General features: G+C 42.6%; 1 protein-coding gene across 1 annotated transcript; it reads right to left on the reverse strand.

The window, feature by feature from the left end:
- Positions 1-6475: 6475 nt before the first annotated feature.
- LOC119938706 (pancreatic triacylglycerol lipase-like) lies at positions 6476-23519 on the reverse strand. Its single transcript, XM_038758613.1, has 12 exons — positions 23422-23519; positions 20301-20496; positions 16124-16249; positions 14180-14314; positions 12726-12837; positions 11617-11736; positions 11396-11515; positions 8980-9098; positions 8124-8253; positions 7351-7459; positions 7077-7241; positions 6476-6568 (listed from the first exon to the last, which is right to left on the reverse strand). The coding sequence occupies exons 1-12, from the start codon at positions 23517-23519 to the stop codon at positions 6505-6507; spliced, it is 1494 nt and encodes a 497-aa protein (XP_038614541.1). The 3' UTR covers positions 6476-6504.
- Between the last annotated feature and the right edge of the window lie 1758 nt (positions 23520-25277).

Here is a 25277-nt window from a genome sequence, read left to right on the forward strand (position 1 = left end):
TTCTTTTCAAGGAAACAGGCACATAAAATTAGAAGGGCAATGTGTATACTTCCAATTTTAATAATCATAAATACACAGAACATGATTGATATGGTGGGCAAAGCTTTCCAGAGCAACTGAGGTAAGAGTAAGAATATTTTAAGATGGGTGAAAGTGGCAAGAGGAGAGAAGCAGAGAAAAGAGAGAGAAGTGAACATGCGCTGACAACATCAAACAATCCTTATGACAGTCTGGAAGTCAAGCAGAATAAGGATTGCTTCCCAAAGCTACAAGGCCCAGGAATCTATAATGAATGGCCTACTGAATAAGATTCATTTTAATAGCAGTTTCAAATCAGGTGCTACACTTGATGTAGACTCAGAAGCTTCTTCCCATTATTTAACAGTCAGTCTCTTCCTAGGATCACCCCATAGAAGTTTTCAAAAATGAAATCTAGGAATGCTAAAGATCACAAGTCTTCAAGCGCTTAGTACAGTGCTCTGCACACAGTAAGCGCTCAATAAATACAATTGATTGACTAGAGGTGGATTACAACAGCACATAGCCCAGGTCTGTTTAGAAGCAGCTGCAACAAATGGTATCCAATTCACACGAATAGGTGATTCAGCCTTTGGTTTTTCAACACAATTTTATGCCAAAACAAACACAATGATAAGACTATTTGATATCTCATTAAGGATTAAAAGAGGCAACAAAATATGAAAATCATTTTATCATTCAACAATGGGAGCTATTAAATTTGTTTCTTAGTGGTATAATATAACCACAGTGACTAAAAAAGGAATCTGGTTAATTTGTAAATTGTAGGCTTTATGTAGGACACAGGGAAATAGTGTGGACTAGTGGATAGAGCACAGGTCTGGAAGTCAGAAGGACCTGGGTTCTAAACCTGACTCCACCACTTGTCTGTTGTGGGACCTTGGGCAAGTCACTCCACTTCTCTGTGCCTCACTTTACCTCATCTATAAAATGGGGATTAAGACTGGGAGCCCCACGATGGACATGGACTGTGTCCAACTTGATTATCTTTTATCAACTCCAGTTCTTAGTACAGGGCCTGGCACATAGTAAGTTTTTAACAAATACCATTAAAAATTAGGTATATCTTATCCCCTAAAGATGATTCATCAGTCTTCCCTTTACTCTGAAGGCCTGAAGGACTATTACCATTCTCACCAACAATCACTAGAATAATAACGATAATAATGATGGCATTTGTTAAGCACTTACTATATGCCAAGCACTGTTCTAAACACTGGAATAGATACAAGGTAATCAGCTTGTCCCATACGCAGCTCAAAGTCTTATTCCCATTTTACAGATGAGGGAACTGAGGCACAGAGAAGTTAGGTGACTTACCCAAGGTCATACAGCAGACAAGTGGAGGAGCCGAAATTAGAACCCACGTCCTCTGACTCCTAAGTCTGGACTCTTTCCACTAAGCCGCTTTGCTCCTCTAATGCTAACCTTCTCGCTGTGCCTCCATCTCACCTATGTTGCTGCCAACCCTTCACCTACATCCTTCCTCTGGCCTAGACCTACCTCCCTCCTCAAATCCTACAGACTCTCCCCGTCCGTCCCCCCCCCGCCCACGAAAGCCTTACTGAAGGAAAATCTCTTCCACTAGGCCTTCCCTGAATAAGCTCTCCTTTCCTCTTCTCCCACTTCCTTCTTATGACCAGGTAGTTACATATGACTATGACCAGGTAGTTACATAAATTGTCCCTGTCGTTATGAAGCTTTCAATTCATTCATTCGTTCATTCAATCGTATTTAGTGAGTGCTGACTGTGTGCAGGGCACTGTACTAAGCGCTTGGGAAGTACAAGTTGGCAACATATAGAGACGGTCCCTACCCAATAACGGGCTCACAGTCTAGAAGACGGGCTCACACTCTAATGAGGGTGGTAAACAGACACAGTTGTCAAATTTATAATAGGCAATATATAAAAAACTAAGTAAATAACTTATAGATAAATGAAAGGACAGATATATACATGAGTGTTGGGGTGGTTGATTGGGAAGCGTAACCAGGAAAAAATGGGATTAATCAAGGCATGCTTCCTGGAAGAGGTGGGATTTCAGGAGACCTTAAAAGTGAGGAAAGACATAGTCAGATTCAAGATGGGAGGGACTTTCAGAAAGGTGAGGAATGTGGGAGGAAGTTATGAACAATAGCTCAGACATGAAACATTTTGAGAGTAAGGTGTGGTGATAATATTTATATATATATATATTTATATCTGTGTGTACACACACACACACACACACACACACACACACACACACACACACACACATATATATATATGTACATATATATGTATATTCCCCCTGACCTGGAATGCCCTTTCTCCACATATCCACCAAGCTAGCCCTCTTCCTCCCTTCAAAGCCCTTCTGAGAACTCACCTCCTCCAAGAGGCCTTCCCAGACTGAGCCCCTTTTTTCCTTTTCTCCTCCCCATCTCCCTGCCCTACCTCCTTCCCCTCCCCACAGCACCTATATATATATATATATATATATATATATATATATATATATATATATGTTTGTACAGATTTATTACTCTATTTATTTTACTTGTACATATTTACTATTCTATTTATTTTGTTAATGATGTGCATTTAGCTTTAATTCTATTTGTTCTGACAACTTGACACCTGTCCACATGTTTCGTTTTGTTTTTGTTTTGTTTTGTGGTTGCCCTTCTAGATTGCGAGCCCGTGGTTGGGTAGGGACCGTCTCTATATGTTGCCAGCTTGTACTTCCCAAGCACTTAGTACAGTGCTCTGCACACAGTAAGTACTCAATAAATATGATTGAATGAATTAATGAATGAGAAGGTTAGCTTGGGAAGAGCAAAGGGTAAGAGTTGGGCTTTAAGCAGGAAAAGAGAACTAATAGGTGAGAAGTCAGCTGGTGGAGAACCTTCAAATCAATGGTCAGTCAATGAAAAGTATTTAATGAACACCTGCTGTATGCAGAGCACTGTACTATGTGCTTAGGAGAATACAATCAAATTAATAGACAGGATCCCTGCCTTCAAGAAGCTTAAAATTTAGTAAGGGAAGACAGAAGCTAAAAAGAAATAGGAGGAAGTAATAGAGTATAAAGAGGTGTGTGTGGGGTGTGTGTGTGTGTGTGTGTAGTGATATCAGAAGATGACTAAAGATGTGGAGAGCAGTGACCTGTTGCATGTGAAGTGGGAGGGAATTCATCAGCAAGGTGGGTGTGAGCAAGAGGTCAGTGATGAGAGAGATGCAACTTAGATCCAGAGAGTAGATTGGTTTGAGAGGGAAAAAGCATGAGAGCTGGGGTTTAGTTGGGGAGGAGAGTGGAGATCTGCTCATTTTAACATGGGCTCACACAACAATGAAAATAATGAACATAAACCAAATCTGTGTATTTAACTGGACCAGATCAGATTTCCTGTAGAATTTGAGTCCCTTTCCCACCCAATAAGCTGTGAAATTATTTGTTAAGCATTGATTGTTTAACATGTCTGAAAGAGAACAGCTCATCTTTTCACCCAAACCCTGTCCTTCCCTTGTCTTTCCCATCACTGTGGACAACACCAATTGCCTCCATGTCTCACAATCCTGAAACCTTGGCATGATTCTCAACTCATCTCTCTCATTTATACCCACATATTCATTCTGTCACCAAATCCCGCTGGTTCTACCTACAAAAATCCACCCTTTCATCTCCAACCTAACTCCTACTACACTGATCCCAGATTCTATCCCATCTTGATTATCCCTATCCCTTTGCCAGCTTCCTTGTTGACCTCTCTGCCTCCAGATGTGACATAAGTGCTGTGGGTTGCGGGAGAGCTGAATAAAGGAGGCAAATCAGGGTGACAGAGAAGGGAGTGGGGAAAGAGAAAATGAGGGCTTAGTCGGGAAGGACTCTTTGCTATCTCTGAATCAAGTACTGTGCTGCATGCTAGAGTAGATACAAGATAATCAGGATGGACACAGTGCTCACAGTGTAACAGGGAGAGAGAAGAGGTAATTAGCTCCATTTTAGAGCTGAGGAATCTGAGGTATAGAGAAGATAAGCTCAAGGCAAGTGGGAAAGTTCGGACTAGAACTATCTCCTAATTAATAATAGTAATAGTAATAATAATTTTGGTATTTGTTAAGTGCTTACTTTGTGCCAGGTACAACTCTGGAATTGATGCAAGTTCATTCATTCAGTTAGTCATATTTATTGAGTACTTACTATGTGCAGGGCACTGTACTAAGCGCTTGGGAGAGTACAATACCACAATAAACAAACACATTCCCTGTCCACAATGAGTTTACAGTTTAGCGGTAGAGACAGACACTAGTAGGAATAATAAATTACAGATATGTACATAAGTGCTATGGGGCTGGGAGGGAGGATGAATAAAGGGAGCAATTCAGGGTGACAGAAGGAATGTGGGAAAAGAAGAAAGGGGAGTTTAGTCAGGGAAGGCCTCTTGGAAGAGATGTTCCTTCAGTAAGGCATTGAGGTGGTGGGAGAGTAATCATCAGTAGGATTTGAGGAGGGAGGTAGGTCTAGGATGTAGGTGAGGGATTGGCAGCAAGATAGACGAGATGGAGGCACAGCGAGAAGGTTAACAGAGGAGCAAAGTGTGCGGGCTGGGTTGTAATAGGAGATTAGCGAGGTGAGGTATGAGAGGGCAAGGTGATTGTGTGTTTTAAAATCCATGTTGAGGAGTTTTTGTTTGATGCGGAGGGGGATGGGCAACCACTTGGGTTTCTTGAGGAGTGGGAAAACATGTCCTGAGCATTTTTGTAGAAAAGTGAAGTGAAATATGGACTCGAGTGGGGAGATGCAGGAGGCAGGGAGGTCAGCTAGGAGACTGATACAGTAATCGAGGCAGGATAGGATAAGTGCTTGTATTAATGTGTTCATAGTTTGAATACAAACTATCCAAAGTGCAGATTTTACCAATATGTTATGAAGGTGGAACCAACAGGATTCAGTGATGTATAATGGATAATAATAATAATTTTAGTTATGGCATTTGTTAAATGCTTACTATGGGCCAGGCACTGTACTCAGCACTGGGGTGGATGCAAGAAGATTAAATGTAGACAACTCTCAAGAAATTTGGAGAAGAATGGTATTTATATAAAGTCTGAAGGCACATCTCCTCCCTGACTAATCCCTCCTTTCCTCTTCTCCCGCTCCCTTCTGTGTCACCCTGACCTGCTCCCTTTACATTCCCCTTCCCAGCCCCACAGCACGTATGGACACACCTGTCATTTATTTGTTTCTATTAATATCTGTCTCCACCTCTAAACTGTAAGCTAGTTGTGCGCAGGGAATGCGTCAGTTATATTGTACTCTTCCAAGTGCTTAGTACAATGTTCTGCACAGTAAATGCTCAGTAAATACGACTGAGTGACAATGGTGGAACTGGGGGGAGCCGGACATTTAAGGGAGGAGTTTCTTTTTTTTAGGATGAGGTCACATGTGTACATTTGAAAGCAGAGTTGAAGAAGAGAGGTGAAGAAGAGAGGTGGCCAAGTGATTTAATAAAGTATGAAGTGATGGGATCAGAGGTGCAGGTGGAGGAGGTAGATTTTGAGGGGAAATGAGAAATATCTTCTTGAGTTACCACTGGGAATATTGGGAGAATTGAAGAGGGAGGCTGCCCTTAGGAATTAACTAGGTATTGACTTTTTCATGGGCACAGGATTGCTAGCCAGTATATATCATTTGAGGAGCAAGGAAAATGTAAAAAATAGTTCACAGCAATGAGAAAATATTCTCCTGCCACTGCAGAGTGTTTTGGTCTGCTATCCTTGTATAATGATGAGCTATGGTGGGGAGTGTTATGGTCTGTTATCTCTGGTAATGGTAAGCTGTGGTGGGGAGATGGAATTATCTGGGAGAAGGATGGTTGTGTTCACAAGGACAATTCCTCTAAGAAACTATAAATTTAGTTTTTAAAAAGCCAGAAAATCAACCCCTTCTCCAAGTTTACTGTGTCCACTAGGTTGTATTGTAATACAGACCTCCATTTCAAGTAGGTCCAGTAGGAACTGAGTGGATTCCCCTCACTCTGTTTAAAAAAACAAGCCCCCACCCCCCAACCACCACTAAAGATGGAAAGGAGAAAGATGTGTGTTTGTCCAAATGTGTGTCTTAGAATGTAAACTCTTAGGCAAGATCTGCACCTATGTATGTTCTATACAACACATAACACTGGCTCAGTACATAAATCTTTTAAAATGTCCATAAACTATGGATGAGATAGTGTTGTTTGAGAAATACCATGCTCCTAACATGTGAAAAAGTCCCTTGGGAACCAAATATTTTTGTGAGGTGTAGCAAATATTCATCCGGATTTAGGACCAATCCCAAATTTCGGTTTTTAATACTCCCTTCCTCACCCTTCCAAAAATGACCAATAATCATGAAGGCATCAGCAGCATATGAATGACTATACACATCATTTGTTTTTATTGGTTCTAACTAAAAGTGATGATATTTTGACACATCTTTAACAGGGGGTGAGTATCAGCAGAACATTTTCTCTCACAGTTTCTTTGCTGCAGAAATTATACCTGCCAAGAAAAAGGTCATGTTAAGTACAAATGCTGATTGGTTGACATGGCTAACTGATCCTGGCTCTGCCATCTGTCTGCTGGGTGACCTTGGGCAAGTCACTTCACTTCTCTGGGCCTCAGTTACCTCATCTGTAAAATGGGGATTGAGAGTGTGAGCCCTTTTGGGACAGGGACTGTGTCCAACCCAATTTGCTTATATCCACCCCAGCGCTTATGTGCTTGAAGCATAGTAAGTGCTTAACTACCACAATTATTATTATTATTGTTATTATTTATCAGCTAGATGCCCAAAAGTAGTGAGCAACATTATTTACATAAGAAAGGCTACTAAGTGACTTGCCCAAAGTCACACAGCTGAAAATTGGCGGAGCCCACGCTGCTTCTCTATTGTTAAGCTATTGTTAAGCTTCTTTGGATTCTACTCAGTCTCTTTCCTGGGGGAGACCTAGGTAGCTCTGAGGCTCTTTGATATCTCAAGGTTTACTTGGTCCATGATTATACGTACTTTTGTCCATCGACAGTCTGCACTACTATCATGGCAGCCCCAACTCTGGGCAAGGTCGGGTTGATCAGGTTGTTGTCCCAGAGAAATTTAACTTTCTGAAGATCTCCAACATTAAGCTCTGCATCAAATTCATTGGAATGAGTGTCACCTGGTTTGAGGAATCCCCTAGAAATACGGGAAGATAAAAAGGTCATGGTCAGTAATAGATTCTGATTTTATAAGGCAGAGCTCATTTTGCTATTGACATTTACCCAGATGGTGATGCAAAACTCACTTGTAGATTTCATATTGCCTGGTGTTTCCGTTGTTGCCAAACAAAGTAACTTTGACCTCTCCAATAACTCTGGCTCCAGACAATGTGACAGACACCTTATATCTCCAACCTGCACCGAACAAATGAAATCAACCAGATTAGGAGTTTCAGAATAGATCTTTTGGAGGCTACATCAGAGAATGAGGTTGTACACTTGCAACTGGTTAGATGGTGAACACACCGAAGGGAAGGAATGTGTCTTTTGCTATTGTGACCCTATCCTAAGCTAGCAGTGTTCTGTTCACAGCAAGGGTGTAGTAAACATTGTTCAAAATCTCAACCTGGGCTATCTCTCTCCACAGAGTCAGACGACTCCCTGAATACGGGATCCCTGAAACTTGGAGCAGGCCCACTCAGGGTCGACATCAGGCACTGGGCCACCTTGAAATTGGTGAACATGTTCCACTGTCTCCATTCTGTATGAGGCCAAAATCCATTCAAACTCCTGAGCCTACAGTGTCCCTCTTCTGATGCCACACTCATCCCCCACCTCCATCCATCATCTGGAGCCTAGATGTTCCCTTCTAAGGTCTGTGTTTCCACCAGGGTGGTTTTCTACTTGAGGAGGGAGCTGATACACTTTTAAGCACCAGTACCCTGCACTCTCCCCCTTTGCTCACCACTTGAAGTTGGCCTGGACCGACTTCAGCTTGTGTAGAATGCACATTTCGTAGGCAATGAGCGTACACCTCACCCAGCACGTAAAGCCTGAGGAAGGGACAATGGCAACTTACGAGAAAAATTAGTAGCATCTCCAGTGTTCAAATAGAAGGCTTTTTCCGCTTTGCTTGCTTGACGGGTGTACTTATCGGCGTAGTGACCCATCTGGGGGCAGCCTTCAGAAGGGCAGGGGAAACACTTGTTCTAATGAAAACGAGCAAGTCGGTTAGCATGGAGGCCATCATTTCTTTCATAGAACCTCCCCTTCCATCCTCAGTCTTGAGGATTCAGTTCCCCCAAAATAAATTCCACTTTCCGGAAATGAAATTTTCCCAAGTTCAAAAGCAAGGCCCCCTTGCCCTCTAATTGAATCAGCATGTGGAAAATGTCATTTTCGATAAAATCAATTGAATGCTGTGTGAAGGTTGGCCCCTCTAGACTCTAAGCTTATTGTGAGCAGGGAATATGTCTGTTTATTGTTCTATTGTACTCTCCCAAGTGCTTAATACAGTGCTTTGCATGCAATAAGCACTCAAATACAGCTGATCGAATGAATGAATACTAAGTGAAATATTATTATTATATTTTAATTATTATATTATACTATATTATGAGAATAATTATTTGCCCTGTACTTTAACACTGGACCAAGCCTGCATCCAAGTGGAATATGTTTAAATATCAACAGTGCACTAAGCAAAAATCATGCAATTTCTCTGCAAAAGAAAATATTTTGAAGGTCACTTGCTGTTAAAATTGGACTTTGAAAATGAGGGGTAATTTTACTCATTCTCACTGTTTATGTGATCAGATCATTTTCTGTGATCAAAGACCAGGCTATAGTTCTATAGTCTATATACGTTCTATAGTCACATCATAAGTTACCTTCCATAAGTCATAAGTCATATGTCATGCCATAGGGTAACTTACAGCTTGAAAAACACTGTAGGAATCACACGGGAATCCAGTGAAGCCATCTGGATTGATGATGCTGTCGGAGTAATATTTATAACTCCTCAAGTGATTACAAGCTACAAAATCACGAGTTCCTGCAAAAATGAGTTCCAGTGAGAAATCCTGATATCCTTGACAGTGTTTCTTCTTTGGCAGCAAACATCACAGTGGGAATAGTGAACAAAAACTGAAATGTGAGTTAGGCAAGCTCCGAAACCAGAGGAAGGATCTACCTCTGGTAGGCTGGTTTTATTGCTTGAGAATTTTTCACTTTGTAGCTACTCAAACTCTGCACATATTACTAGATAGATTTTTTTCTATCTAGTAAATAGAAACTAGATAGATAGATAGATAGATAGAATTATTCATGATTTTCTAAGTCTAAGGTCATAGGTTGGGAAGCAGTGTGGTCTAGTGGATAGAGCATGGACCTGGGAGTCATAAGGACCTGGGTTCTAATACCAGCTCCACCACTTGTCTGCTGTGTGACCTTGGGCAAGTCATTTCCCACTGTGCCTCAGTTACCTCATCTGTAAAATGGGGGTTAAGATGGTGAGCCCCATGTGGGACAGGGACTGTGTCCAACCTGATTATCTTATATCTACCCCAGTGATTAGCCTGGCACATAATAAGTCCTTAACAAATATCACTAAAAAAAATATTGGCTCTGGATATATAATTTGTACTTTGAGAGTGGTAAAGACCATGAAGAAGGAATTATTACCCTCAGGACACATCTCCTCTGGGAAGAAAGATGGATGAACCAACATGTAAAGGCAAGAGAGATTGTTTCTTAAAGAGAGGCAGTGAGGCCTAATGCCAAGAGTGTAGGATTGGGCATCAGGATCCCAAGTTCTGGCTCTGACCCTGTTAATTACCTGCTGTGTGACCTTGGAAATGTCCCTTAACTTCTCTGAGTCTGTTTCCTCAGCTCTAAAGTGGGAATAATATCCCTGTTCTCCCACTTTCTTAGAATGTGAGCCCTGTGTGGGGCAGGGACTGTGACCAGATCCCCTTATCTTGTATCTACTCCAGCTTTTGTCTCAGAGTAATTGCCTGATACTGATCATTCTCACTAAAGCTGGATCTGCCCAATGTTTTATCATTGACACCATCATCCACACTGAGTGTCTGCTCTGTGCCTGCTCTAGGCAGAGCAGTTTACTTAGATTGTGAGCCCCACAGGTGGCAAGGCCTGCATCTAATTTCCACCCAAGTACTCCCTTCCAGCACTTAGAAGTGGCATGGCTTAGTGAAAAGAGCATGGGCTTGGGAGTCGGCTGTGTGACTTTGGGCAAGTCACTTAAACTTCTCTGTGCCTCAGTTACCTCATCTGTAAAATGGGGATTAAGACTGCGAGCCCCACGTGGGACAACTTGATAATCATGATTCTACCCCAGAGCTTAGAACAGTGCTTGGCACATAGTAAACACTTAACAAATACCATCATTATCATTACAATGCTCTGCACAAACAGTAAGCACTTAACAAATACCGTTACTACCACTTCTACTATTGCTAGACACCGTTACAAAAAAAAGAAAAAGACAGTCTTATAATGATAATAATAGTATTTGTTAAGCGCTTACTATGTGCCAAGGACTGTTCTAAGCGCTGGAGAAAATACAAAGTAATTAGGTTGACCCACGTGGGGCTCACAGTCTTAATCCTGTAGCTGAGGCACAGAGAAGTTAAGTGACTTGCCCAAGGTCAAACATCTGACAAGTGTAATCTAATGAATTCCTAATTGCTAAGTACAATTGGCTAAGAAATACTGATAGTAATAATGGCACTGGGGTGCATGCGAGCAAAACCGGTTGGACACAGTCCCTGTCCCACATGGGGCTCATAGTCTTAGTCCCTATTTTACAGATGAGGTAGCTGAGGCACAGAGAAGTAAAATGACTTGCCCAAGGTCAACAGCAGACAGGTGGTGGAGCCAGGATTAGAACTTAGATCCTTCTGACTTCCAGGCCAGTGCTCTATCCACTAGGCCATGCAGCGTGGCTCAGTGGAAAAAACATGGGCTTTGGAGTCAAAGGTCATGGGTTCAAATCCCAGCTTTGCCAATTGTCAACTGTGTGACTTTGGGCAAGTCACTTCATTTCTCTGTACCTCAGTTACCTCATCTGTAAAATGGGGATTAAAACTGTGAGCCCCCTGTGGGACAAACAGATCACCTTGTAACCTTCCCAGTGCTTAGAACAGTGCTTTGCACAAAGTGCTTAATAAATGCCATCATTATTATTCTAAGTGAAATAAATATCCCAAAGGATCATACTTTACCTTGCTGTATAAACTGTAACAGAATAGGAGGCTACACAAAACAGGAAATGAGAGCTGTTGACTGGAATGCATTTGGCAAAGCATAACATTGTCCTCAGAGTTTTACCTTCCCAGATTCCCTCTATGTCTATGATCTGTGAAATGGGGTTCTTCTTACATCCTGGCATTTGCTTTCCTCCATTGGGAAAAAAGTCCAGGTGTCCGACCAATTGGCTCGTTCCAAATCCTAGAAGATTTTAAACCAAGGGCCAGTAAACACAATGTAATTTACCACCGGGAGAGCAGTTCTACAGGTTCCTCTTTAGGGCCTCATTATTGAGGGCTCACCCATATAAGGGATAACAGCAGCAGAGTCGGTGTGAATTACATCAACGAAATCAGCATCACTGGGATCCAGCCGGACTTTCACTGAAGTTCCCTCGAAGCAAGGCTCAGCTGGGTCCAGCCCTAAAAGAAATAGATGCCCAGTCATTTCCCATTATTGTTATTATTATTAATAGCAGTATTTGTTAAGTCCTTACAACGTGCCAGGCACTATACTAAGCGCTGGAGTAGATACAAGGTAATTGGGTTGGATACAGTCCCTGTCCCACATAGGGCTCACAACCTTAATCCCCATTTTACAGATGAGGTAACTAAGACACAGAGAGGTTAAGTGACTTGCCCAAGGTCACACAGCAGACAAGTGGCAGAGCTGGGATTAGAACCCAGGTGCTTCTGACTTCCAGGCCCAAGTTCAGTCCTTTGCTTTGGAGATAAGGGTATGTGTGATATATACGTGTGGGTGTACACCACGTTGTTTATACACCAAAGAAAGAGCTAGGGTGTGCACAGTGCTTCGTGAGTCTCTGGAACAAGAACTACCCCAGTGCTTAGTACAGTGCCTGGCACATAGTAAGTGCTTACAAATACCATAATTATTTTATTATTATTATTATTATATGTGTTAAACACTTACTATGTACCAAGCATTGTTCTATGCACTGGGGTGGATTCAAGGATATCAGGTTGGACACAGTCCCGGTCCCACATGGGGCTCACAATCTAGATAGGAGGGAGTAGGATTTAATCCCCATTTTACAGATGAGGAAACTGAGGAACAAATAAGTGAAATGACTTGCCCAAGATCACACAGCAGACAAGTGGCAGAGCCGGGATTAGAACCCAGGTTCTTCTGACTTCCAGGCCCATGCTCAGTCCTTTGCTATGGGGATAAGGGTATATAACAAATAAAAAAGAACCATAGAAAAGAGGTTGAGAGGCAGACCAAGGAAGAAACCAAAAAAAATGGAGAAATAAATGAAGTGACTACAGTAAAAAATAACAACTTCCTCAGCTAGTGTCCTCCAAAATGTTCATCTCAGTTGGGAGTTGCCTTTCTGAGGCAGGAACAGAAAAATTTCCAGGCTGATGTCCGATTTGCCCAGTCAACCTACCCGTAATCCTTCCAATGCGGCCCTTTACCCTCGAACCGGCCTCTCCAGCAGCATGAGCTCCCAGGCTGTGGCCAATGATGTGGACGTCAGAATAAGAGTATCCAAAGTTGGACTGTTGGGAAGGACAATTCTTTAGAATGGACAGACCAAACCCTGGCATAAAGACTGGTGAATTACAGAACTCTGGCAATTCGATCCATTTCACAGTACACATTACAGGCCTCCCTAAAGATCTCTTCTTGGTTGATATTTCCCCATAGAGTACCTAAAGGATGGCCATCTCTTCGAGGGAAAAACCCATCCATTGTTCTTTCTCCCAAGCTCTCCATGCTTATCTTCTGGCACTCATGTAGGCCAGAAATGCAGTTTTATCCATACTTAAAAAGCCCTTACTCAATCCCCGGCCCCTTCCAGCTACTGCCCCATCTCCCTGATCCCATTGCTACCCCAAATTATGGAAGTGATCATTTATACATGCTGTTTTCACTTCTTCACCAGTTCTCAACTCACTGGAGTGAACCCTCAGACCATATCACTCAATTGACACAGCACTCTCTAAGGTCACCAGTGACCTCCTTAAAACCAAAGACAAAGGGCTCTTCTCTGTCCTAATCCTCCTCCTTCAAATACTTTTGGTTTCAGATTGCTGATGCTGTACTCACTTGGTTCTCTTCTTACCTCTATGATACTCCTTAGTTACCTTTGCTGGCTCTCACCCCTTATCATTGGTGTCCCTCAAGCCTTAGTTCTGGGTCCTTCACTCACTCCCACTCTCTAAGGGAACTCATCCAGTGCTAAGCTTCTGTTCATCATCAGTTCGAACTACTACTGCTCTCTGCTTGATCCTGTTCAATTCAACATCCAACTGTTTACTAACTGGGAGCCACATGGCCTGGTGGACAGAGCATGAGCCTGGAAGTCAGAAGGACCTGGGTTCTAATCCCGGCTCCACCATTTGTCTGCTGGGTGACCTTGGGAAAGTCAGTTCACTTCTCTGGGCTTCAGTTGCCTCACCTGTAAAATTGCAATTAAGGCTGTGAGCCCCATGTGGGACAGGGACAGTGGCCAACCTGATTTACTTGAATCTACCCCAGAACTTAGAACAGTGTTTGACACATAGTAAACGCTTAACAAATATCATTATTATGTTGATGAGGATGATGATGATTACTAATTCAGCTCTTAGCCTTGCCCTGCAGTGCTCTGTTCTCATGTCAAAGCTGTTGCTCATTGGCTAATAACTTCATGGCAAACATCGCTCCCATAGGCATTATGTACAAACTCTTTCCCATACTTTTGTTCCTACATAAGGCCTCCTATTATTTCCTAAATGCCTTCCCATGTAAAATTCAAAGAGAGAGCAAAATCATGGGATGGAAACAGACATTGTGAATGAATTGGAGACATACCTGGAAAATGAAATGTTATTATTAGCTTATTGGGTAAGTACTCACAGAGAGAACGTCAATAAAATAAGCAATTTCAGCACCCACAACCCGGATGTTGTTCGATGCCTGGGTGTATCCGGTCCGAGAGCCACTTTTCCAATCCACACAGATGCAGTTCACCTGTTCCACTGTAGTCAGTCTCTGGGACAAGCATGCAAGTGATCCAAAGAGGAAAGAAGGAATGAGCATTAGCACAAATTGCCTCCAAAATCTCACACTCAATAGAATCGAAAACTGGAAGCAAAGGTCCATCTGTTAGTCTACTCTGACAATTCTCCAGTCAGAGAGCACTATATGCCAAAATTGAAGACCCCACAAACATTGCCTCCTAGTTTTTCTTAAACTAGAGTGGGTGGGAACTCCCATTTATTATGAGCCTAATACGAATAACAAACATCAACGCCCTTCCGGGCAGTTTAAATTTGCATCGTAAAGGCAGATTCACTCCAAGATTAGTCATGAACAGTTCTTCCTATCTTGCTTAAATGATCACTACATGTTAGGGATTTAGAGGAAGAGAGAGTTCATGACAGCAGATGAATGCAAATTTTTATTATGGAAAATAAAACACTTAACAATTCAAGGTACTGTGCTCACATTGTTATAAAGGGTTGTTTGCTTATTCACAGTTTATTGAAGACAGGCTATCGACAGCATTTTCCACTAGAGGGTTCCTTGGTTACACGGGTTTGGAAGAGTGATCTAAATGGGGTCCTAAAGTAGCGGATTATCTGAATGCCCATGCTCCCTTTTGTTACCTTTACAGATACAGTGATGGGAAAGTGAGAAAACACACTCTGCAGATTGTGCATGGGTTGGAGAAAACACATAATGGAACTGTGAGGATGAGAGAAATAATCCCAAACTAATGCAGCCAGAGAAGCAGCACCTTTTTGGATGTTGACCACGGGCTGAAAGTCCACTGAGAGACATTGTTTCCTCAATTTGAGCTAGAATGGACGCTTAGTTGAGGCTAATGCTTTTCTGACATTAAGTAAAACAATTGCCTAAAGAAAAGCAAAAGCAGATATTTCTGTTCCTTAACAAAGGAAATCCTGGGCAACCTTCTTTGTCTCAAAAACTTGACAGGTCACAGATCCTCTTTGACACAATTTTTCTACTTTTTCATTTGCAAAAATTCATGTTTGCCTAGGCCTCAGATACACTGCAAAGAATGAAGCAATCTGGCAAAGATTCCTCTACATGTACTCACAAGTTAACCAGGGGAGGGGAAGAAAATTGATCATTTTTAGGAACATTCATTTCCCCAACAGAAACAAACTCTCATTACAAGGCAAATGACTGGGCAGTAAAAGTGTTTGGGATGATGCCTGGACAACCAGAAGCAAGCATTGTCTTCCTGTATTATAGCTAAAGAAAATAATAATAATAATAATGGCATTTGTTAAGCACGTACTATGTGCTAAGTACTGTTCTAAGCGCTGGAGGGGACACAAGGTCATCAGGTTGTCCCACATTGGGCTCACAGTCTTAATCCCCATTTTACAGATGAGGGAACTGAGGCACAGAGAAGTCAAGTGACTTGCCCAAAGTCACACAGCTCACAAGTGGTGGAGCCGGGATTAGATCCCATGACCTCTGACTCCCAAGCCCATGCTCTTTTCACTGAGCCACACTGCTTCCCTTTTTCCCAAGAAAAGCAACATGGTCAAGCAGAAAGAGCCTGGGCCTGGGAGTCAGAGTACCTGGGTTTTAATCCTGCCTCTACTACATGTCTGCTGTGTGACCTTGGACAAATCTCTTGCCTGCTCTGTGCCTCAATGACCTCATCCGTAAAATGGGGATTAAGACCATGAGCCCTATGCGGGACAGGGACTGTGTTCAACCTGATTGGCTTGTATCTTCTCCTAGCACTTAGTAAACTGCCTGGCACATAGGAAGCACTTCCCAGATATCATTAACAAAAACTAAACAAAGGCAACACCATACCTTGCACATGTTGGACAACCAATTCTCTTCTCCTTGGTCAATAAATCCATGAGTGATGAAGCGAGTTTTCCTTTCAACTTTGAAATTGGAGCCCTGAATAGTTGATGGATCTGTAGCAAAGAGCTCCTAAGAAAAACAAAAAAGTTTTAACAGTCAACCTCTTCACATACATGCAGTTTTAGCAACCCAATGGAGATCACCTGATACATTCGGTAGCAGTGGGAAAATCAGTTCATGGAATACACTTGGGTAAAAACCCTGGTCCATATTCCTGTGGGAACATTTCTGGAGAATTGTCTTTGTAGACAGACCATGAAATGAATTTTGTAAAGATTTCTTATTTCTCTTCCTTTTTCAATCAATCATTAGTATCTACTGAGTGCTTACTCTGTACAGGGAGAGTACTGTTTAAAGCACTTGGGAGAGTACAGTAGTTAGTAGATGTGACCCCTAATAATAATAATGATGGTATTTGTTAAGCGCTTACTATGTGCCAAGTACTCTTCTAAGCGCTGGAGGGGAGTGTCGGGGGTAGCGGGGAGGGGGGCCGGGCAGGGGGCCTGGGGGAACTGAGATAGGTGGGGGGTAGGGCAGGGGGCTTGGAGAAACTGAGGTCAGAGCGGAGGACCTGGGAGAGTTGAACCACGTGGAGGACAGGGAGGAAGAGAAACAGCGTGGCTTTAGTGGAAAGAGCCCGGGCTTAGGAGTCAGAGGTCATAGGTTCTAATCCTGGCTCCGCCCCTTGTCTGCTGTGTGACCTTGGGCAAGTCACTTCACTACTCTGGGCCTCAGTTCCCTCATCTGGAAAATGGGGATGAAGACTGTGAGCCCCATGTGGGACAACCTGATCACCTTGTATCTCCCTCAGCGCTTAGAACAATGCTTGGCACATAGTAAGCACTTAACAAATACCACCATTTTTATTATTATTATCAGGTTGTCCCATATGGGGCTCACAGTCGTAATTCCCATTTTACAGATGAGGGAACTGAAGCACAGAGAAGTCAAGTGACTTGCCCAAAGTCACACAGCTCACAAGTGGCAGAGCCGGAATTAGAACCTATGACCTCTGACTCCCAAGCCCGTGCTCTTTCCACTGAGCCACACTGCTTCCCTACCCTTAAGGAGTTTACAGTCTCGTTGAGGGAGTCAGACACTGGAATAAATTACAACAAATTAGACTGGACTAATGGATAGAGCATGGGCCTGGGAATCAGAAGGACCTGGTTTCTAACCCCAGCTCTGCCACTTGTCTACTCTGTGACCTTGCACAAGTCATTTGACTTCCCTGAGCCCCAGTTCCCTCAACTGTAAAATGGGGATTAAATACCTGTTCTCCCTCTATTTAGACTGTGACCCCCATGAGGAATACCATTATCTTATATCTACCCCAGTGTTTAGAACAGTCCTTGACACAGTAAATGCTTAACAAATATGACAACTAAAAGGTGTGCCTTCAATTTCTGCTAGCCCTCAAGGATCACAAACCCACAACTTCATCACAACAGTGAAGAAACATTCCTTTCAGAAAAGTCACAGGTTCAACAAACAATCGATAGAAACACAGACAGGTAGATAGATAAGTAGCTGTACTTCGTGCCTACAGTTGACCCTACTGATGAGAGATATTATTCATGTGTTTAGTTGTGGCTGAAAAGACAGATGAAATGACATTTCCTATTGGTTTTTGAAATTGGAGATCTCAATACATAGGGGATCTGTGGCCTGAAGATGAAGGGTAAAACAGAAAACTTTGAAATGTTGAGGGACCAACAATCTATTCCACATTGTGTGCACATAGAAGCCGTCCTCTGTTTTGTTCAAAAACATCTTTTGAATCTTGGTATTTCAAAGTCTTTCCCCATGAAGGACAATTCTTCTGATTGTAACATACCAGTTGGGCCTGTCTATCGTCTTCCAGCAGTCAATGGAACACCTCATTTTTTGATTATAAAAACGTTTCATTTGCTCTTTCTACATGCAAATACCATAGCTTCTTGAGTAAACTGCTAGCATCCATTCTCCTCACATGTCCTATCTAGTGAAACTCTTGCAGTGAGCATTGCCCTGGAATAATTGCATTCTATTGCCAACTTGGGAAGAACTGTGGTGTTTGTACCACTGCCTGGGATGCTGGGATACTCTTGTTCTGGGGTGAATGGGAGGGAACTGAATTGTGCTTTGGAAATGTCACTAAAAGGGAATGCCAGGAAGCATCTGTATACATAGTAATGAGATTCATTTGAGGATTGGCAATTTAATGCACTTAAGCCAGCACTAACTCTTCTTCCTTTTAAGGAGGAAGAAATTCCAGATTATCTGAGCTCAGACTCCCTTGACAGTATGGTTTAAGGTCTCATCTTTTCCTGTTTCTCTTTTCAGTTGTGATAGGTCAATCAATCAATCAGTGGTATTTATTGAGAGCTTACTGGGTGCAAAGCACTTTCATCAGAAGCTTTTCATTCTTTTCAGTAACAGAGGGGATCTCCCATAATTTGTTCTGGGCATCCCCATGGTTTTATCCGTGGAGGATTTGATTTGGCCTCTTGCAGTCTTGCCAGTACATGGGTTTCCCCCAAGGTTATCCTCTCAATTCTCCATTAATCCCTCTCCATCCAATTCTGTAATAAAATCATAGTGGAATTTATTAGGTGCTTGCTATGTGCTAAGCACTGGGATGTGTTTAAGGTAATCAGAGCAGACACAGTCTCCAAGCCACATGGGGCTCAGGGACTGTACCTCTGCAACTGTTCCTGTTACTCTGTTAGGCATGGATATTCTAATATGGTCAAGATGAGTACAACATCTCCTTTATGGTGTTTATTTGAAGAAAAGCCCATGCCAACTTCTAAGTAGTAAATTCCTCTCCTTGCTTTCTTTCATATCTAAGATTTGGTTTCTAAAGGGAAGCAGTCAATAATTACCATTGATTGATTGATAAATGAGGGCGCTCTCAGTGGTCATTTTGAGTTGCAGCAGGAACACAAATTATGTAAAGTGGAAGTGACCCTTAAAGAATGGCCTCACCAAAGCCCTTCACATGCTTATATGTCACAGTCCCCTCATCCTCCATTGCCTTTAAATAATGCAACTTTTTGGCATAAGCTGGAGCACAGTTATAGCATCAATATTGAAAAGTACCTCTCAGGGCACAGATCAGCTGTTCTCAGGGAATAAACTAGTAACAGCTGAAAAGGCATCAAGGGATGTGAGCTCCTTGTGCATCTTCCAAATCTATTGTATTGTTCTCTCAAGTGCTTAATCAATCAATCAATGGTATTTATTGAGCGCTTACTTTGTGCAGAGCACTGTACGACGCACTTGGGAGAGTATAACACTATAGAGTTGGTAGAAATATTCCCTTCCCACGATGAGCTCACAGTCTAAAGGGTGAGGCAGACAATAATATAAATAATTTAGAATATATAATCTAGAGACATATATGTAAGTGCTGTGGGGCTGAGCATGGAGTGAAAACCAAATGCCCAAAGCTCACAGAGCTTAGTACAGTGTTCTGCATTAAGCAAGAACTCAATAAATACCACTGACTGACTGATTTACTGCAGGTTATTTGTTAAATGGTGACTGCAAATTTTATGTGTGGAGTCGAAGAATTGAACTGTATGTTTTAAGAGGCCTCAAACACTTATCATATATCTATCTCAGCACTTAGCTCATAGTAGACACTTAATGAACTCCATGATAATAATAGTGATATTGCATGCACATGGCACAGAATAATGATAATATCAATAGATAGTACTATTACTATTTAATCACTCAATAAATAGCATTGATTATTATTATTATCATCATTTTTGTGGTATTTCTTAAGTGCATTTACTATGTTCCAGTCACCACTTTAAGCACTAGGGTAGGTACAAGATAACCAGGTTGGACACAGTCGATGTCCCACAAGGGGCTCACAGTCTTAATCCCCATTTCACAGATGAAGGAACTGAGGCACAGAGAAGTGAAGTGACTTGCCCAAGGTCATACAGCAGAGAAGTGGCAGAGCAGGGATTAGAACCCAGGTCCTTCTGACTCCCAGGCCCGGGTTCTATCATCAGTAAGCCCTCTAGGCTACCCTGCTTCTCTGCATATATACTGAATATAAAAACTAAACCTTTGTCACCACTAACACAAAGCACGGACATTAAAATTGCACCGGTCTTACCTGAAAGTTGTCTGTGTTTTCATTTGTGTACAGCAGGAAGCGAGTGTTGATATTTTCCGGGGACCAGGGTAAAACTTTCAATGGCCTTTCTATGGTTCCAGCCCATGGAATCTCATCTGAAAAGCAGCCAAGTCTCTCAAAGCAAACTTCTTTTCCTGAAACCATAAATTTTAAAAGTGGATTCTTAGTCACTAAACTTGAGAACATTTTTTGTTACCATGGAGGATGGCTTTAGGGAACGGGAGAGGGCTATAACTGACGGGTCCTATGTGACCCCAGAAGGACTATAGAATGTAAGACAGATAGCAAGGGTGTAAAGAAGAACATAAAGTGAAAAGCCAGCTTAGAAAGAAACACGTAAGGTGGAAGGCCAAATGGGAATGTAGAGAAAATGTAATCATTCAATCAATCAATCAATCAGTGGTATTTACTGAACACTTACTATGTGGAAGTAGCATGGCTTAGTGGATACAGAATGGGACTCGGAGGCAGAAGGACCTGGATTCTAATCCCGACTCTGCCACCTGTTTACTGTGTGACCTTGGGCTAGTCACTCAACTTCTCTGTGCCTCAGTTATCTCATCTCTAAAATGGGAATTAAGAGTGTGAACTCCACGGGGGATAGGGACTGTGTCCAACCTGATTAACTTGTATCTACCCCAGTACTTAGAACAGTGCTTGGCACTGTACATCGCTTAACAAGTACCATAATTATTATTATTATGTGCAGAAGACCTTACTAAGTGCTTGGGAGAGTAAAATACAACAGAGGTAGCAGATATGTTCCTTGCCCATAGTGAATGCAATGTGGAAGACTCAGTATAAGATCTGAAGGGTCAGATCATCATCATCATCAATCGTATTTATTGAGCGCTTACTATGTGCAGAGCACTGTACTAAGCGCTTGGGAAGTACAAATTGGCAACATATAGAGACAGTCCCTACTCAACAGTGGGCTCACAGTCTAAAAGGGGGAGACAGAGAACAAAACCAAACATACTAATGGGCAGATGGGCAGAAAGGGTAGTAGACCACCTATTGTGGACAAGATACTGACCAACTGAAGAAAGGAAGTGAGACCAGCGAGCAGGGGTCCTGTGAGGAGGATGAGGAACAATGAAGGTGGGGTGGGGTATGTGTGTTGCAGGGCTACTTGGCCACCCTTTAGGCTATAAATGCTAATCCTGGGTTCTAATACTGGCTCTGCCACTTGCCTGCTATGTGACCCTGGGCAAGTCACTTCATTTCTCTGTGCCTCAAATATCTCATCTATACAATGGGGTAAATGGGGACATGGATTGTGCCCAATCTGATTAGCTCATATAACCCCCAGCTGTTAATACAGTGCCTAGCATGTAGGAAGCACTTAAATAAGACAGAAAAAAAATTCAACTAGTTTTGAGTCTCTTCACCTGTTATCAGTTGGGTTTGAGAGAAGACTTCCTTTGGAGTGAAGGCCAGCAGAAATACAAGGCTTCCCTTGCTTATATGACCTGCTGTCTGGGTTATTGGGTTAGTGTGGAGAGGGCTGTAGGCCTGGATGGGTTGGGAGAAGTGGGTGCAGAGGGTAGGAAGAGATAGGAGCTGGGTTTCCTGGCCACGAGGAGCAGAGTTTGGGGGGTGGGGAAGGGGGCTGACCCAAAGCAGTTTGGATTGTCATTCTGCTTTCAGAAAGCCAGGGTTTGTCAAAATAAAGTTGGTTAAATGTGATGATGATGATGATAATGGCAGATAATTAGAGGAGACAAAGTAGAGGCAGCTGACGTAGACAATTGCTCAAGTTTGGAGAGGAATGGTAGATGGGAGATAATTGGAGGGAGTCACGGGGTAAAGGGTTTTTTTCTTTCAGGATGGGGATGAATGTCTTTCTCCCCATCTAGGCTCGCTGTAGGCAGGGAACATGTCTACCAACTCTGTTTTATTGTTCTCTCCTAAGTGCTTAGTTCAGGGCTCTGCACATACTAAGTGCTCAGTAAATACCATTGATGATGATGATGACCAATTTGAAAGCAGTGGGGAAGAAGCCATTGAAAATGAGAGGTTGAAGATGGCAGTCAGGAAGGAATAAAAGGAACACGCAAGTGTTTTGAAGGGATGGAGTTGAGGCAGGGAGGGAGATCTCCTGAGATACTGCTGAGAAAGAAGGGAAAGATGAAGAGGGTGCAGGAGGAGGGAGGGAGGGACTGAAGAGGAGCAGGGGAGATTTTAGGGAGATCATGCCTGATGGTTTTGATTTTATCAATGAAGGTGTCTGATTGTGTCATATGACTGGCTGAGGGACATGGCACTATGTTGGACTGTCGTTCAACCCCATGTAGATATCCATAATTTACTTTAATGCCTTTCTCTCCATCTAAACTGTAAGCTCCTTGTGGTTGGGAAACATGTCTACCAACTCTGTTGTAGTGTAATCTCTCAAGTGCTTAGAACAATGCTCTGCACACAGTAAGCACTCGACAAATACCATTGATTTTATCACCTCTGGATTGGTAAAACTGATATGATGCCCAGACTACTTCATAAGCCACCCAAATGACTCTTATACAAATCATACCCTTGATGTGGACATAACAAGAAGCTGCGTGACCTAGTGGATAGAGCACAGCCCTGGGGGTCAGAAGAACCTGGGTTCTTATCTCAGCTCTGCCACTTGTCTATTATGTGACCATAGACAAGTCACTTACTTCTCTGGGCCTCAGTTAACTCATTTGTAAAATGGGGATAAAGGCTGTGGCCCCATTTGGGACATGAATTGTGTCCAACCTGACCACCTTGTATCTACCCCAGTGCTTAGCACAGTGCCTGGCACCTAGAAAGTGATTAACAAATACCACAAAAAACTCAATAGATATTTTCAATTAGACCCTTCAACTAGAAGGGTCTCCTGAAGTCACCCAGCACTTGTCTCCTGTGTGTCCTTAGGCAAGTCGCTTCACTTCTCTGTGTTTCAGTTACCTCATCTCTAAAATGGGGATGGAAGCTTTGAGCCCCAACCTAATTACTTGGCATCTACCCTAGCCCTTAGTTCCATGCCTGGCACATAGTAAGTGACGAATGAATATCACAGTTATTATAAAATGACTTAAGTAGACAACCATTTGGAAAGATTTCATGAACTGACGTGTCCATATGACGTGCATCTGTAGTGAAACTGGTGGATTGTTTCTTACCGGTGGCGGTGCCCAGCAGGACCAGGGGGACCATCCAGATCAGGAGCATCTAAGCGGATTCAAATACACAGAGTTCAGTTGTTCCTCTAGAAAACCCAAAGAATGCACCATATCCAGATTCATTGCAACTTTTCTCTCAAATGACATTTTAAAAGAGAGTGGTGTTGGGAAAGATGACTTACCATGGCCATTTCCTCCAACTCCACCCAATACAAGAGGGAGTGTAGAAGCCCTTTTATAAGCCAAGTCTTATCGTGTTGGGCATTTTTCCATGGGAAAGGGACATGTAGAGAGAGAAAGTGCCAAACTTATATTTCTAAATTTATATCACCAAATATAGACCAACCAAGGTTAGGAGAGTCGAGAAAGCTGTTCAAGGAGTCGATTCGTGGGAAGAAGAGGAGTGTGTTGGGGTTGGGGGAGGGCTCTCCATCTTGAACTTTCGATAAACACATCAATCTCAATCTTAGGGGGGTGGCCTATTGCAAAGAGCGTAGGCCTGGGGTCAGAGGACCTACTTTCTAATCCCGGTTCTGCCACTTGTTGGCAGAGTGACCTTGGGCAAGTCACTTAACTTCTCTGTGCCTCATTTACCTCATCTATAAAATGGTGATTCATTTCCCGATCCCCCGCCTACTTAGACTATGATCCCAGTGAGGGGCAGGCAATATGTCCCACCTGACTATCTTGTTTCTACACTTAATAAGTACCCAACTAACAGCATTATTATAACTTATTATCATTATCATTATTGTCATTGTTGTTATCTTTATTATTGCCCTGCCAAATGTGATTTGCTTTCTGTTTTTACAGTTCTAGATAGGGTGTGTTTGGTTACATGAATGCAGGGGTGCTTCTTAGGAGCAGATAAGTGGGTTCTCAGTTCCACACAGCCATTTCACGAGCCTTGCAAATAAGATCTCAACATTTTGCAGCAATTGGCATGTTTTCCCAGCCTGCCTTCCTCTGGAGAGGTGACTACATACTAAAGGTAATGGAATCAGCTTTCTTTATTTGCTCACCCAGATATAGGCATGCTCTCTCTCTCCACATTTGGTTTTGATTTCTCCCTGGTTGTCTCTTAAGATTTCCAGGACCAGAGAGTTGAGGAGAATGGCAGGAGGATGAGCTCTGCCAGAGTCTTGGATGAGTGGTGGAGCTGGGATTAGAACTCAGGACCTTCTGACTCCCTGGATTGTGCTCTATCCACTAGGCCACCCTGCTTCTTCTCACATGAGCCATCCATAACAGAGTCATGTGCCAAGAGACAACAGATCCTAGAGTAGATTGGGATGGGGTGGTATCACTTTCTTCTGAAGTCTCTGTTGAGGGCCCAACAACATCCCCTTCTTCTATGCCAGCTCCTTCGAAGAAGAAGAAGATGTACGGAAACATGCTGTGCTCTGGGCAGGCCTGGATGCCACCAGTGCCTAGTAACCAAGTCAATCAATTAATCAATCAATTAATCTAATTTATTGAGCACTTACTGTGTGCAGTCCAGGACACTATAAACTAACATTCTCACTGTACCTCGATTTTGTCTATCTTGCCAAGGGCCTCTAGCCCATACCCTGACTCTATCCTGAAACTCCCTCCCTTCTCAAATCCGACAGACAATTACTCTCTCCCCGTTCAAAGCATTATTTGAAAGCACATCTCCTCAAAGAAGCCTTCCTTAAGCCCCCCTTTCCTCTTCCTCCGCTCTATTCTGTGTCACCTTGACTTGCTCCCTTTATTCATTCCCCTCCCAGCTCCACAGCTCTTAGGTACATATCTGTCATTTAATTATTTATGTTAGTGCCTGTCA

This window comes from Tachyglossus aculeatus, chromosome 16 (assembly GCF_015852505.1).
Source record: "Tachyglossus aculeatus isolate mTacAcu1 chromosome 16, mTacAcu1.pri, whole genome shotgun sequence".
Lineage (NCBI taxonomy): Eukaryota > Metazoa > Chordata > Mammalia > Monotremata > Tachyglossidae > Tachyglossus > Tachyglossus aculeatus.

Bases quoted from the DNA above. Each gene is read 5' to 3' on its own strand.
- LOC119938706 (XM_038758613.1), bottom strand. From the start codon at position 23,519: ATGCTCCTGATCTGGATGGTCCCCCTGGTCCTGCTGGGCACCGCCACC. The intron at 11,737-12,725 runs GTAGGTTGACTG...TATTTCTTTTAG, and splicing joins CCGCATTGGAAGGATTACGG to GGCTGGACCCAGCTGAGCCT. The intron at 7,460-8,123 runs GTAAGTTGCCAT...TGTTCGGTGCAG, and splicing joins AGATGCTACTAATTTTTCTC to GTTGGAGATATAAGGTGTCT.